This window comes from Balearica regulorum, chromosome Z (assembly GCF_011004875.1).
Source record: "Balearica regulorum gibbericeps isolate bBalReg1 chromosome Z, bBalReg1.pri, whole genome shotgun sequence".
Taxonomy (NCBI): domain Eukaryota; kingdom Metazoa; phylum Chordata; class Aves; order Gruiformes; family Gruidae; genus Balearica; species Balearica regulorum.
Window position 1 is genome coordinate 11,387,690 of NC_046220.1, and position 14,842 is coordinate 11,402,531.

The following is a 14,842-nucleotide window of genomic DNA, read 5'->3' on the forward strand; positions in this document are numbered from 1 at the left end:
GCTGCCAGTTGGGGTTAAATGACAACAGGGAGAACATTAAATTATTCACTGTTCTGGTGACTGGTTTATTGAATCAATAATTATCAATAATTATCTTTCAATGTGACCCATGTGTTACTGCCAACCTTTTTTCTAACTTTCTGTTTGCATAAAGAAGGAAATGTTAGCACAAGTCTGTTGACTATTAATTCTAACATTTTTAAAAGCTGCCCTTCTGAAAGGTTTGCAAGCTATTTTGTGTCTTGAGAACCTGCTAATAATGCCAGCTAGTCTGCTAACAGCACAAAACTGTCTAGGTTTCACTAAAAGCATGAAGATACATACAGACAATGCAAAAACATGGAAATTTACTGACGGATATGACATAATTATCTAACCCATATTGAAAAAAAATTAAGAAAGAACATGATGTAGGATTTGAAATGATCATTTAAAATCTGTTTTTCCAATAGAGGAAGGTTATATTTGAATTCTAAATAGCTTGTTTTATTACTCCATGAGTTTTTTTCCTACCAGCTTGTACATATTAAAATGTTCCATGGTTATTTCTGTTCATGTAACCCTGTTCTTACTTTCAGAAAACAAAATTAATTTCTTCAGTCATTTTACTTTTTGTTGTGTAATCTAAGAAATAATGCATATAATACTTAATAAGAGCTGTAGCATTTAAAGTTGTTTAAATTAAAAAAGATTCTAATAAGGTTGTGAAGTTTAGTGTAATAGGTTATGCACACATTTAAAATGTAGCTAGTAAATTATTACTGAAGTATAGCAGTGGAAAAAGGTAAGAAAGTTAAGACTTGTGAAATACGAAACACATTAAATGGAAAAGCTAAAAAACTTAATTTGGTTCAGTCAGTAACTGTAGAGTTCTAATCTTCTTCCCAATTACATTAGATTTATATCAGATTACAAACAAGTTTACAATATTTAGCATGCTGCTACTAGCCTTTCTGTTTTCCATAGGCTTTCTGTTATGAGAAAGAGGTCACAGAGGACTGACAACCATCTTTGTACCATTAAGCTGAAGAGCACTAACTTTACACTAGCGCATGATAGCACTGCCCGTGAAACTCCCATTCAAACATGAACTGAATATTTGCTCCCTGATTGATAAAGTACTTGAGCACATGCTTAAGCCTATTCTTTTTTTTCCTAAGGGCTTTGATGATCAGAAATTGCTGAAACAAAGTGATAATGCTGCATTCAAGTTACAATTCTGAAAAATAAGCATATTAAAATATGGAACTGCACTTCCTAAAATCACAAAGTGGCAACTCAGTTTAGTTTTGTATGGATTTCAAACACTGGCATTTGTGAATTTCAAACTCTACCTATCAGTCCATTTGTAAAACTCTGTGTTAGGAAAGCAGTTAGGTATGTGATTGCACCTGTTCTGCTTCAGGATGGCACTTCAATAAATGAGTAAGTGCATTCTCGCATAGGCATGCTTTTCCTGAGATGGGGACTAAGAAGTTGAATGTGTTAGAATTAACAAAGAAATACACTAATTAAAATATTTGAATCACATTACAATAATGAGATTAATTGGAAAACCCCTCCTTTTTTCATGCACTTTAAGTACTAGAGCCAGTTGCAATAAAAAGATACAATACAATTTAATATAATAAAAAAACCCTAGAGCTATAGCTAAATTGGGATAATAAATGCAAATGAAGGACAAAGTTGTGCCTTATTTGACTGGATTTAGTGTGAGGATATTAGAAGTTTTCCTGCTTTATTTGAACTAACAAAAATTAAATGAGATATTATTTAGGGATAGCATGATCAAGTTTATGTCATTGAAGCAGTCTGTATTTTCTGATTGATTTTAGCATCTAATTTTGCAACCACTATGTGCCTGATTATTGAGGTGCTTCCTACTTTGTTTTCCTGGTTGACTGAAGAAAAGAAGAATAATAGATCAGGGATTTTGTAAATTGTATCAGAAAGTATGTCTTTTTTTTTTTTTTTTTTTTTTTTTTTTAATTGGAGGTATTTCAGGCTTTATAGGCTACTAGAAGCTTTAGTAGCCTCCCCTGACTTGTTCATCTCATTAAGCAGAGGCATTTTATAATGAAGCATTTATTTTTTATTGATAGATTTCTTTATGGGGATCTGTTTGTGTTTGTTAGCAGCATAAAACAGTTTTGGGGGAACATAATCAATATCTGTCATTTCCAGCCACTAGGAGGGAAGGCAGGTTTATTACAGGTAGGGAGTCATCCAGAGAGTGAAAGGTGGATGTGGGAATGAGAGGGCTTCTGTGTTGGTAAAAAATAGGGAACAAAGAACTCCCCTTTCCTTTCCATATGTATTATATATATATAATATCTGTGTGTGTGTATATATGCATATTATATTGCAAATATAAAGGATTGTATCAAATAAAGTTGTGATTACTGCATCAGTTCTGTCTCATGAAGAGTAGTAGTCTAAATGCAAAAGAAATGAAGGCCCATAATATCATCTTTCTTGAAATCATAATAACTTATAACCTGTATTTTTTGTCTGCTTGTTTTCTAAATAAATCTTTTGTTGCTTCAGAATTAGAGAGTACACTTTTAGGTTTATTTGCATATGGAGAGAACACCTCATTTCTACATTAAAAATTGCACTGAACTAAGTTTCTCAGCCAAAACCTACCTCAGAAGTTCCTTTATCATACTTTACAATGCAAACGAGGGAATGAAAACAAAGTGCTTTTTCTTTTTAACAGGTGTTATATAACACACACACACAAAAAAAAAGAAAACCAAAGCTTATCACATGAACCATTGGAAGTCTAGACTTCTTTGCATTTAAAGCTTAAAAATCCTAAAATATTTAAAGTAAAGAGTAGTTATTGTTTTGCTGACATTTATAGCATTCCAACGGTTGCTTAACAATTCTCTTTATTCTGATAATTCTTATTATGTTTATATTCTTTGTTAATGTATTTTTTCTTATTTTTCTTCAGATTTATGTATGGAAGAGGAACTTGTTTTTATTGATAATCTTGAAAATTTTCATAAAAACCTACCTACTTCATCTGTACTTCTGAGCAGACTACATTTTTTTTTAGTGAAAGATCCCCTTTTAGATTCTGAAGGACAAAAATTAACAGAAGATGACATTTTCAGGTATCTACAAATTGTTGCATAATATTAAACATCATTAATAGTTTGTGTGTAATGCCATTAACATTTTAACATGTTCTGTTGTATGTTAACTTTTCAACTAATTTATATTTGCAACAAGGTAAAGACTTCAGCTTTTCTTATTTATGAAAAATGAAGATGGAATTTATATGCATTATTTAAGAAAACGGTATAAATGAAATTATGTCATTTTTATATTCTATAATGTGAAATGTGCTCAGGATTTTAGTTTTGGAATACAGAAAAAATGCCCACCTTTAAGGGACCTGGTCAATCCCTGACTGATTCCCTATCAGTAAAATGCCCTTAAACTTAGTTGAGCTAGGATTTTACACATGCTTCCATGTTTCTTCTTTCTTTCCTCTCAGTCATGCTATCAGTAAATCCATGCTCTTACCCTGCTGAATTATATTTCTTCAAGTTCAAATATTAATTATTCTTATGTTTTTGCTCAGTTTCATATTACTAGGTTGATTGAATTTAATTGAATGATGTCTTATGTCAGGAATTTGAACAAACTTGTACATTAAAACAGGTTTGAGTTATATTCAGAATGTGTCTAGTATTTTGTAAATATATACATCTGTATACATACATTCATAAAGTCTGGCTAAATTTTGCACTGGTTTACTCCATGTCTGGATGACTTCCATAGCTTCCTTTGCTCTTGATAGGGTTGCATGATTCACAAGCAAGGCAAAGCAGGTTTTAACTGATTTAATTGTACCTACATAGTAACAAAACAGGGAGGAATGGGGTTGTTTGCCTCTTTTTTCAAACGTGAGCCCTGATCTCACAGTGAGTCTTGGACATGACTTTGTGCACATGTGAGTGCTGTAAATATCCAGTGAAGAGAACGTGATCCAAATTCTGCAATGACTTTCAGAAATACCAGTCACAGGAGAAAAAATTGCCAGTGTGAATCTTTAAAGAAAGTTGCAGTTTACTAGCAAAGCCACCAGCCTTCTCAAGGTGGGAGTCCAAATCTCCTAATGGTGCACACATGGAGATGCATTTAGACAGAGATACAGTTAGACAGAATTCTATATAAGAAGTCTAGGTGTGGAACAATTTATACTCCTCAGTTTAAAGTATTCCTCCAGGAAAATAGTGGTGCCAGGGTCAGATGAGGAAGCTGTCCCCCTAAAAAGTCATTATAGATTTAGTGTCTGTAATGGCCACGAGGGCCAAGCCTGGTGAAAGATTTTCTTTCTGCTTGAAAAATATTCATCCCTGTTCTGCTTGTATATCCTCTCTTTACAAGGCAAGCAGTAGCCTTATTCCTGAGTTTTACTTCTTGGCAGTTTAAAAGTTTGTCAGTCAAACCAGAGAACAAACTATTAATTTTCATTTTAGTTAATAGTGAGCACACTCTGCCTGCTTTGGTGCTGAATGATTCCTGAAAATAGAAATGAAAGGTGACAAAAGATAAATAATATCAGTGTTATAGGTTACTGAAATTTTGTGTGTAGTAGAAAAACTTGACATTAGAAGAAAATTAGATCTGCAGCTTTTGCAGAAAGCATTTTTAGATGATGGGAGTTACATGTTGAGATGATGAACAATTTTAATACGGGGTTTTTTCTTGTAACTTTTTTAGGCAGGTCTCAATATTGTAGTTCTACTCTGCATATAATGTACTATTTCTTGAAAAATAATTTCAGTTAATTACACAGATTGGTACAGCATCCCTTGGAATTGCTTTCTTAGAAAAGCATGGTTTTAGAAAAAAATAACTTTTGCCACATATATGGCTATCAAAGCTACTGCTAAGACTTTCAGTCTGAGATATGAAGTAATACAAAGTCACTTGCTTTATTTTATGATCTTTTAAAGGGAATGTTTGACTTTCCAAAATGAAATGGAGATGCAAGAGTGTAAAAACGAGTTGCAGGGGATTAAAGAGAACTTCTATACCATATCTGTAAAAGACGAAGAGGTATCATTGTGTTGTTTCTTACTAATTATTATATTAGTGATATATAGTATGCTATGCATAAGTGTTTGTTCATCTGCAAGTCATTTTATTGAATTCTTTCCATATTTGCCAAATATTTGTAGCCTTCATATTTCCAAAATTAGAAAACACTGGTATTATTTGTGGTTTTTTAATTCTTGGATGCTGTTATTGGGAATCTCCACTCTGATGAGCTGTTTCTCCTGGGACCTGATGTGTTTGCAGTTTTATGTAGGTACTGTTACACTAAGAATAAAAATGAACAGGAAGCCATGACATGTGCATGGAAAAGGGAAAGTTCCAAGACGTGTTCTGGGATTTGGGGGGCCAATTTGGCTTCTTTTTTTAAACGAAATCAAATATATTTTTGCTCCGCTTTTTCAAAATTCTAGAAAGCAAACTTTCAATGAAATAAAAGGAGATTTTACTCAATTTGGAACTGTAAATTCAGATCCAATCTTTATACTCCACTGACTCAATTTGAAATACTATAACGCTATTTTTTCCCTGTATTGAGCAAAGCTTTTTGTATGCTGTGTAAATGTCATGACTTCTTTCTTAAAAGCTTTTAGAATGATTTAGAATTAAGCTATTTCAAGAAAAAGCTTTGAAAAAGCTTTAACTATACAGTAACATCAAAGGAAATTTACATACCACTCTGCTGTGCATAATATTTTTCAGTATTTCATGTTGCCTATTGAGTCAGAATTCTGCAACCCCAGCAATGACAGATCAAATTCTGTTAGGATTCCATCATACCTGCAACTGAAGGAGCTGTTAAATTTAGCTCCAGAAACTGTGGCTGATGAAGACATGTTCAAAGAGGTGATCAAAGAAGGTGAGGGTTAGTTTTCTTAAATGCTTAACTTGATTTTCCTTTCATTTGCACACATTTTACACAATCTAGCTCTTTTATATTCAGTTCACTTACGAATTACATCACAGCCTATCAATTGAGATTTTTTCTGTATAAGACTATGAACTATGCTATACCCAAATTTCTGAGTATTAGAAGTGTCATTCGCTATTTGGTTCAATCCATGGTTGTGTTAAAGTCTTGGAAATAAATGCAGCATGAGCCGTGATTCATGATATCCAGTCTACCATGAACATAATAATTTAGTGTTATGTTTTCTTATCTGTAATTAAATTTGCTTTCAGAGACATCTGTAAGAAGATTATATGCAGTACAGTCATACTGCAAAAATTGCTTGTATTACATTGTAATTGCAAACATGAAAGCAGATTTCTGGGAAAAAAAGGGTTAAATATTTCCATGGATAACAGAAATATTCTAAATGACAGTAGTAATTTCTTTACAGGAATTTAAGAAAAATTACTAAATGCTTTTCTACTACAGATAAGTACAACTTTAATAGTTATTGGCTATTGGATTGATATCTGTGACAGTATTTTGTGTAGTTAAAAGCAAAAGACAGTGCCTGAGATTTTTTTAATTTGGATTTAAAAACCCCCCAATTTGCATTGATTTTGGCAAACAAGTGAGGAAAACCACTTCTTTGGTAGACAGGAGGTAGTCCAAAGAAGTCAAGAAAAGATTCTTGATTCTGAGTGGGGAGTGTGTGTGCTGAATTCTGTTTCTGATAAGAGAACTGTTTGGAGTAATCCAATCTCTTATTGAATATAGGAACAAAACTTTTAAAACTATATATTTGACTAAGGCAGTTTCATGTGCATTCCTCTGATACATTTACTACATCACAACCTACATGCCATGTTCCAAGCTGAGTGACCTAACTTCCACTGCAGAGGTTTGAGGATTTTGTACATAAACGTCAACCTATTACTGTTTTTTGTTCTGTTTTAGTCCTTTTTAGCCACAAGAGAATCTACATACACAAACTCCTGGTAAATTACACTTAGGCTACCTACTTGTTCCAGAAATTACATCACAGTAGTCATAAGAACTTTGAATAGTTCAGATAGTGACTATACTATAGCAATAAAAAGGTTGAAAGAAAAAAAAATCGAATAAATGGTTCATTTATGGCACCTTTTAAAATGTGTTTTCAGATCTGAAAGCGGAAATTACATACGAAACAGAAATTTCCAAGTACTGTCCCATACCACAAGAAGCTTGCTCCAGTAATCGCAAAAGTATGTTGGAATTCTGTGAGTCAGGTAGGAAGATCTACATAAATCAAGGGGTGACATTTAAAATAAGATCTTCAAGTGATTGTCCCCGTATTCTGTTCTTGGGATTACATGCACCATATAGATATATGAACATTAGTTTTGTGTAATCTACTATTTTGTACCTGCAAGGTAAGCAGATAGAAGTGCCATACTCCTTTCCTGTTGTTTCCTTCATGTTGCTTTTGGCTGCAGGTGTTGTCTGTATCTTTTGCACTTGATTAGCTTTTTAGATTTTTTAAATCTAATGACTTACCCACCCAGAGAGGGCAGAGAAAAGTTAAGGCAGATTGATTAAAATTGATGAGTCAAAGAGCACAGTTTAAAATTTGTTAAAGTCTTACTTAAATGCTCTCAAAAGAGGGTGATGGAGGACAATCCACAGAGAAGTACTGAGTTTATAACTTCTAGAGGTTCAAAACTCCGGTGCAGACATTTCATTTTGCAAATGGTTCAGTAATGCTGTGTGATCGAGAAATTAAGTCACATAGTCACCACAGCTGTTTTCCACAGAAATGAACTGGAAGTGTAGAATATTTGCTAATGTGTGCATTGAATCCTGGCTTCTCCTACACTGGCATCAGAAAATCCTTGATAGGTACCCATCTTTAATAGTTTGAAAACTCAGTGAGGCAATGCTGGTTACAATGCATACCAATGTCAGACAGATTTGGTGTCTAACTGTTCAGACTAACTATCCAACCTTCTTTAAAATTGCATCGGGTTCCAGGTGTAATCTCTCAAAGTAATGGATATTCTTGCCAGCCCTACTGTTTTTTTAGCTTAATGTTGACTAGCTAAGAGAGGCAGAAAAATGGCTATGCTAGCGACATTTTTCACCTTTAATTTCACACAGGAAAGCCTGTGGAAAGAGTAGCATTTACAAATGGATGTGATCTGGGCAGAGTGGCAATACTTGAATAAACATGTACCTGTCATTCTAAGGTATATGCTATATTGGAAAAGTCTGTCCATTTTTGCATTGGACAGAACCAGTATTATCCTCCAGTGCATGTTCACTGATAGTTTTCCATCCAGCAGTTAACTAAAATCCTTGAGAAATTTTGAGTTTTCTCCAGACTTTTCTTGTCTTAGTTTGCGTATGATTTAAACTGGACTAATGTTTGTCCCCTTTGGGCTAATAGCATCACACTCCTGATATTGTATTGTAGTGGGCTTTTGACGGGACCTATCATATCAACTCAAAGTGTCTCGTAAAAAAGCTCAAGGCAAATCCACCATATGTTGTCCCACCAAGACAAAGTTAAACTTAGTTTCCATCTGGAGATTATTGCCTAGCATGATTAAGTGATATCTGAATCTAGTGACCTATCTGACTGTTCTTCACTTCTAAAGCTGATGATAAGCAGAAGGAGCTTACGTGTAGTAGATGTGAGCAGTTTGGGACCCTCCTCCCTTGTAAATAACATGTTGACTATGATCTTATCTAGGATATTGTCCATTCCTCTGGAGTAGATGAGTCAGTAAAGCATCTTGAATTGTTTTTAAAATAAAGTGATAGCATTAATCTTTATTACCAGTTTGGTGGCTTAGCTCAGGCAAGATTCAATCATTGGGGCACAGACAGCTTCCATGTCATTTTTTTTAATTTTTTTTTTTAAGGATATACTCAGATCTGCAGGATAGAGACCTGCAAACCTGTACATGCACTGCTAAGACACTGTTTGATAATTAAAGTTCGTGCATATGGTATCAAATTTCAGGAGAAATACCCTACAATCTTCTTCTAATTAATTTTGCTATTTGAGTTACCAGGAGTTAAATATGTTTGTTTGAACTCAGAGAAGAAAGAATTGTTTATTGATAAAGGGGTTGAGGGACAAGATAATTCATTCTGTCGTTAAAGCTCTGAGAAAGAGAATGGCAGCCTGAGCATAGGCAGAGTTTATCTAATATAGCAGGTCAAAATGTTCCAGTCTCAAAGGCAAAAGTAACTAGGCAGAATTAATATGAGCAGTATTGCTCAAAGAGAAATAATTGTTCTTCTTAGATATGTCAGGAATTTCTGCTGTACTGAGATCAACTCCTGTCCTGTTGCTACATTTATTTCTCCCCACAAAATAAGTTTGTGAGCTGAAGTTCACAGCAGTTGTTCATTGACCTTTTTTGCTCTAAGTAAAAGGGAAAGAAATTATACTGATTAGAAGTCTGTTTCTTACTTTTGTAACCACTTTTATTTCTTCCCCCCCCCCCCCCCCCCCCAATGTGTACTGTATATTCTCTGGCTTTCCAATACTGTTCTTTATCTTTCCTGCTGTACAATCTGCTTGTTAGTTTGGACGAGGAGCAGCTGTAAGCAGCTGGGCAGGTGGCTGATTCATAGCCTGCTGTGTGCCAGTTGGCCAAACAATGTGTGAATGGTGATTGCAGCTGCTTACTGCCTGTTGAAATGAATAGGGAATTTGTTACAAGTGTTTTTCTTTATGGAGGCACTAATTTACTTAGAATTTTTCTGGCTGTTATTTTTCTCAGAACATGGAGAAACTGGTTTTTTATGACCTCTACTTTCTGATCGAGCTTAATGAGAAATATTATTAGAAGAATGCCAGATAGATGAACACCAGGGCAATTGTGTAAACCAATTTTTATGGAATGACACCAAAATCAATGAAGTTACAAATTCCTTATTAGATTTGAATAAAAAGCAATAATCCATTAAAAAGTCCACATTCAATATGATTGGCAGAAAAAAAGCATGTGAAAAGTGACTTGCAGGGGACTTTCAATATGTCAGGTTTGTTTGTATTCCGCTTAAAAAAACCTGGTGGTATAATTAATTTTGGTGGTCATGCCTAGAAATTACATTGACTACTAATTCTGCTTGAAAGAGTAATTTTATCTTTAAAATCCTGTTTCTGAACTTCCTGAGTCCATTCATCAGAATGTTACAGCCACCACAATATTGTCTGAAGTCTCTCATCTAATTAACTTAATTTATGTGGAAACTATCTAAGGAGGCCAAGAGGGATGAACACTTAATATCAAAACCTCAGCCATAGTGCCTAATGATTTAGTCATAAAAATCATCTTACATGGTAAGAGTATGTAGCCAGAACTACATAACAGAATGAGTAAAGGAATGTGATCTATACAGTATTATCCCCAAACTGGCTGGAAATTAAATGTGAAGTATTTGGGGTTTATTGATTAAATAGTGAATTGTCCCATGAAAATATTTTGTATTTTAATCCAAAATTTCCTTAGTGTAAAATTCCTAAATACATGTGTTTCATTGACAAGTAACTTTGTAATTTGGATTTTTTTGTTTGTTTCTTTGTTTTTTTTGTTTTGGGTGGGGCTTTATGCAATTTCTAGCCAAATATGTTCCATATCTGAAAGACAAAATGGAAGTACCTTTAACTCCACCATGCAGACAACAAAGATCATGGGTTAATTTTCTGTGCATAGGACTTCAGGAAGAACCTATTCCTATTTCTGATAACAGGTAGTGAAAATGTTGTAGAAATAAATCCTGTCTTAAATCCTCTAAATCATAAATCCTGAAAATTAGTGCAAAAATAACTTTAGTCTATTTGTAAATTGGTAGTTATATTCTTTGAGACAGCTGCAAATATTTTGTGTGAAAGAGTGAACAGAGTGCATGATCCATATCTGTGGCTTTTCAGGGGAGCTTGAAAAAGGAAATGACAGTCGCAACTGTAGATTTCTTTTTCCTGGAGGACTTAATAGCCTGAAAATCCAATCTCCTTTTTGGAATAGGCAGCAGTAAATATTTATGTGTATAGCAAGTATGTATGTGTGTATATACATATATTTATACACATGGCAAACACACCTATTGAGCAAGTATCACCTGCAAAATCTCCGAAAGAGATACAGAAAGTATTGTCTGTGTTTTGGGGATATCCCCCAACAATGGAATTAAAACCTTTTCATGCTGACATAGGATCAGGATTGCTTCATCTTTTAATTCTCATCTTATTTGCAAGACTAGCATTTTTTGCCTTGCTATCTTTCTCACATATGCATGAAGAATTTAAATATCCTTTTGGGGAGGGAACCACAATCTGGATAGAATTTTCATTCACTGCTGCTTTACTTTGTGAACCAGCCTTGATGGCTTCTCTCACTCCTTCCTGTTCACTGTGGTTTTGCATGAAATGACCCTCTATATGGACAAGAAAAAAATTTAATGAATGAGTGAATGAATGGATGAACTGAAAATTTAGAGATAAAGTAGATCCTTAAAAGGTAGTTGTGTGTAAATCAAAATTCATCAGATAATGCTGTTAAATTTCATACCTCCAAGTCTTGTTTTATTTTCTTCTTAGTATTTTGATTACAGAGCCCTCTAGGGAATACTTGGAACGTTTGGTTTGGCAGTCAGAGAAGTATCGGGATAATATGAACGCTCTTTTGCTTGTTGGTAAGGACTTCTAACTGATGATCAATTTGTAATTGATGTTGAAGAGTTCCATGTTCATGGAGAAACTATAGCAAAAAAGATAATGTTATATTACAGAGCACATCTTTTGAGCCATTGAAGTTTATCCAGTTAATGTAACCCTCTGAAGTCTGGATTATCTGATTCTTTTAGTACATATAAAAAGTTAAGTATGGCAACATAGAAGTTGGTATGTCATGTATCCTTATATGGAGGTAATTTGAATGAAGTAAGAGTTTTATTTCATGATGAAAATGTTCAACTCACTACTAGTAATTATATTCAGTAACTGTGGTAATTGAAATTTAGTAATCTGTAAAACTCTTTCTGTGTGCTATTTTTCCTTAAATAATGTTTCAAAATGTGTATTGATCAATAGAAAAATACTGTTAATAAAAAGTAATAACTTGACAAGAGCAGAGTTCATGTTAGGAAGCAAAATATACAAAATCATTTATTGCTGATATTTTTGACAGCACCAGAATACTCATTACCACTGTTCTTTCATTTAATTTGCCTTCATTTTACAAGTCTCAGGATTAAATTATGTATATGGACTTGTTACATTGTCCAATTCATTTGTGCATTCATTTATAGTTTAAAATAATGTATGGAAGGTTTATTACTATTTAAGTACTTTTTTTTTTTCAGGTAAGGATTATGTTAAGTCTTTGTAAGCATGACAAATAAATCCACAGATAGTGAACAAGACATTTGTAAATTTAGAAATGCAGCTACACATTATTATATCTGAAAAAAAATTACACACACCCACCCTATACACTCAATAAGTAAAAAGCACACTTGCTCTGATAACACTAACTGCTTTACTCTTAAGTCTATTAAGAGTTACAAATGGAAGTATAAACAATGGCTATATGTAGTAGGTCATCAGTAGTTGGGAACTTTCATTTCCAAAATAACATTCAGTTTTCATGTTTCTAGATTATTAATATTATATGTTGATTTCTGGTTTTTGTAGAGCATGAGACTGTTAATCTTGTATATCAGCGACATTCACTTACAGAACTGAAGGAATTGCTACCACTTGAGGTAGAACCACCAATGCTTGGCTCACTAGAGGAGGGCTGGTGGCTTCATTTGGGTTTAAATCCAGTCTCCATAGAAACTTTGGAGCAATTAAATATGGATGTCAGTAATACAAACAGTTTGGTTCCTACAGAAATAGAAACATTCACGCGATTTACATCATATCAGTTAGAAAGTAAGTATCTTCTTTTTTTTAAAAAAAGTGATAAAAAGGCAAAGCTAGATACTTTAACAGAAAATCACACAATGACAGTTACATACCTTCCAAGAAGGAAGGAAATGGAAGATTTCTTATTCTCAAGAACAAAATGTTTTATAGCAATATGAAGGAGCAACACTACTATGATTAAAGTGTACTTTCACAACCTTAGAACAAATTGTAGGAACAGAAGTATTTAATTACACAAAGTTATCTTTTCTATTAATGTACAGATGAAAAGTAGCCTCCACCAGCCATACTATTTTTTAATAAAGTAGTTTCATACAGGAGAATTTCTTAACAAATAATAATTTTACACTGGAATATTTTAATAAAGCAGACATTTGTATAGTCCTATCTGCAGAAGGTCAGTGAGGAGTGTATGTTACAGTGAAAATTCTTTATTTTGTGATGCTGTTCAGAGGAGGTTATTTTCATGCTGGCTATGGTTTCAGATGTGAGCCACTCCTAAACTTTGGAATTTCTCATAGACCATTATGCATACTTATAATCAAAGTTTAACAGAACATGCAAAAAATTATTTAGATTTTATGATATATTTATGGCCTGACTGCAAGGCACCAGTTGTAGTTGTAGAACTCCAAGGATGGACAGTAACATGATGTATCATGAAACAAATTGGCACTGCTCAGGAAAGAACGTTTCCACTTAACTGCTTTTTACATATCTCAGTGTTTACCTACTATGTTTAACATAGATGTACAGCAGCAATGCAAAAAATTGCAGTTCTACCTAAGCACATCTTTAGAGGGAGCTAATTGCATGCTTTACTCTTTTTTTTCCCTCTTAAAAAATCTGCTAATCTTTTAATCTTTCTTCCTAATGAAGTGTGTTGCATCCCACTTCCTAGAAATCTTACACCAGTAAGCACCATGGAGATGGTGAAAACTTCTCCAAACAGTAGCATGGTCTTCTGTTTCTCAATATTGTACATTTCTACTTAGGACTACTCAGTACAAATTTTCTAAAAGTGGACTCTTCTAAGGCAGGAGAAGAAATAAAAAAATGCTTTCTCTACAATTATCCGAAACAGTTAACTCTAACCAGGAGGAAGAAAAGGTAAAATCTATGTTGCAGTGGAAAAATTAAATTTTATTTTTTAGGATGGCTTGAAGAGAAGAATTCCATGACAAACCAGGAGCTGCTTTCTGCTGAAAGACATCAGCCAGACAAAGTAATTAATCTTTACATGTTACCACAGACTCAAAGGCAGCACTTTGCCCTGCATATGAGTGCTGCATCATCTGACAAAATTAACAGTTCAGATACATCTGTGGAAGAGCTTACTGGAGGAAGCATAAAAAATAATAAGGTAGAAGAGGCAATTTATTTCTTAAACCAAGAAAAGAAAACTTTCAAATCATCTGAATCAGTCAGCTGTAAAGATGTGTCTTGTAAACAAGACAACTCATCCAATAGTCAAAAACCCGCATCATTTGCACTTGCTACAAAATGGGACAATGATGATTCTGATCTTAACAACTTTATCATGCTGAGATCTAAACATACACTCAGCCATAGAGAGGAAAAAAATTATGTAGATAGTCCTGAAAAAGGTATGTGAACCATTTTATTCTGCCATTTTTTCCAGGGTCTAATTCTGCTCTCTTATACCAATTGCAATAGATGCTAATTCATGCTAGCATTTATGGGGAAAAAATCCTTTAAAGCCAATGATAAGATTTTTATGATCTTTAAAATAGTTGAATTTTTCAATGTTTGGCTTTTCCTTTAGATATCTTGGGAGATTTTGTTTGTTTGGAGGAGGGAGTGATTTGGTTTTGGTTTTGGGGTGTTTTTTTGGTGGTGGAAGTGGGTTTTAATAAAATAAACATATGAGTTTATTCGTGTTCTGGCAAAGTAACTCTATATGGTACTTACTCCAGAAGATCTCT

General features: G+C 33.8%; 1 protein-coding gene across 1 annotated transcript in view; it reads left to right on the forward strand.

Moving 5' to 3' along the window:
* Window positions 1-14,842, forward strand: part of SHOC1 (shortage in chiasmata 1) — a 57,477-nt gene that overhangs the window by 14,863 nt on the left and 27,772 nt on the right. The window contains exons 6-13 of the mRNA XM_075740425.1: window positions 2,960-3,122; window positions 4,977-5,079; window positions 5,779-5,935; window positions 7,132-7,239; window positions 10,588-10,717; window positions 11,565-11,659; window positions 12,660-12,902; window positions 14,051-14,503. Of these exons, the coding sequence (XP_075596540.1) occupies window positions 2,960-3,122; window positions 4,977-5,079; window positions 5,779-5,935; window positions 7,132-7,239; window positions 10,588-10,717; window positions 11,565-11,659; window positions 12,660-12,902; window positions 14,051-14,503 (1,452 nt within the window). The remainder of the gene's footprint in view (window positions 1-2,959; window positions 3,123-4,976; window positions 5,080-5,778; window positions 5,936-7,131; window positions 7,240-10,587; window positions 10,718-11,564; window positions 11,660-12,659; window positions 12,903-14,050; window positions 14,504-14,842) is intronic.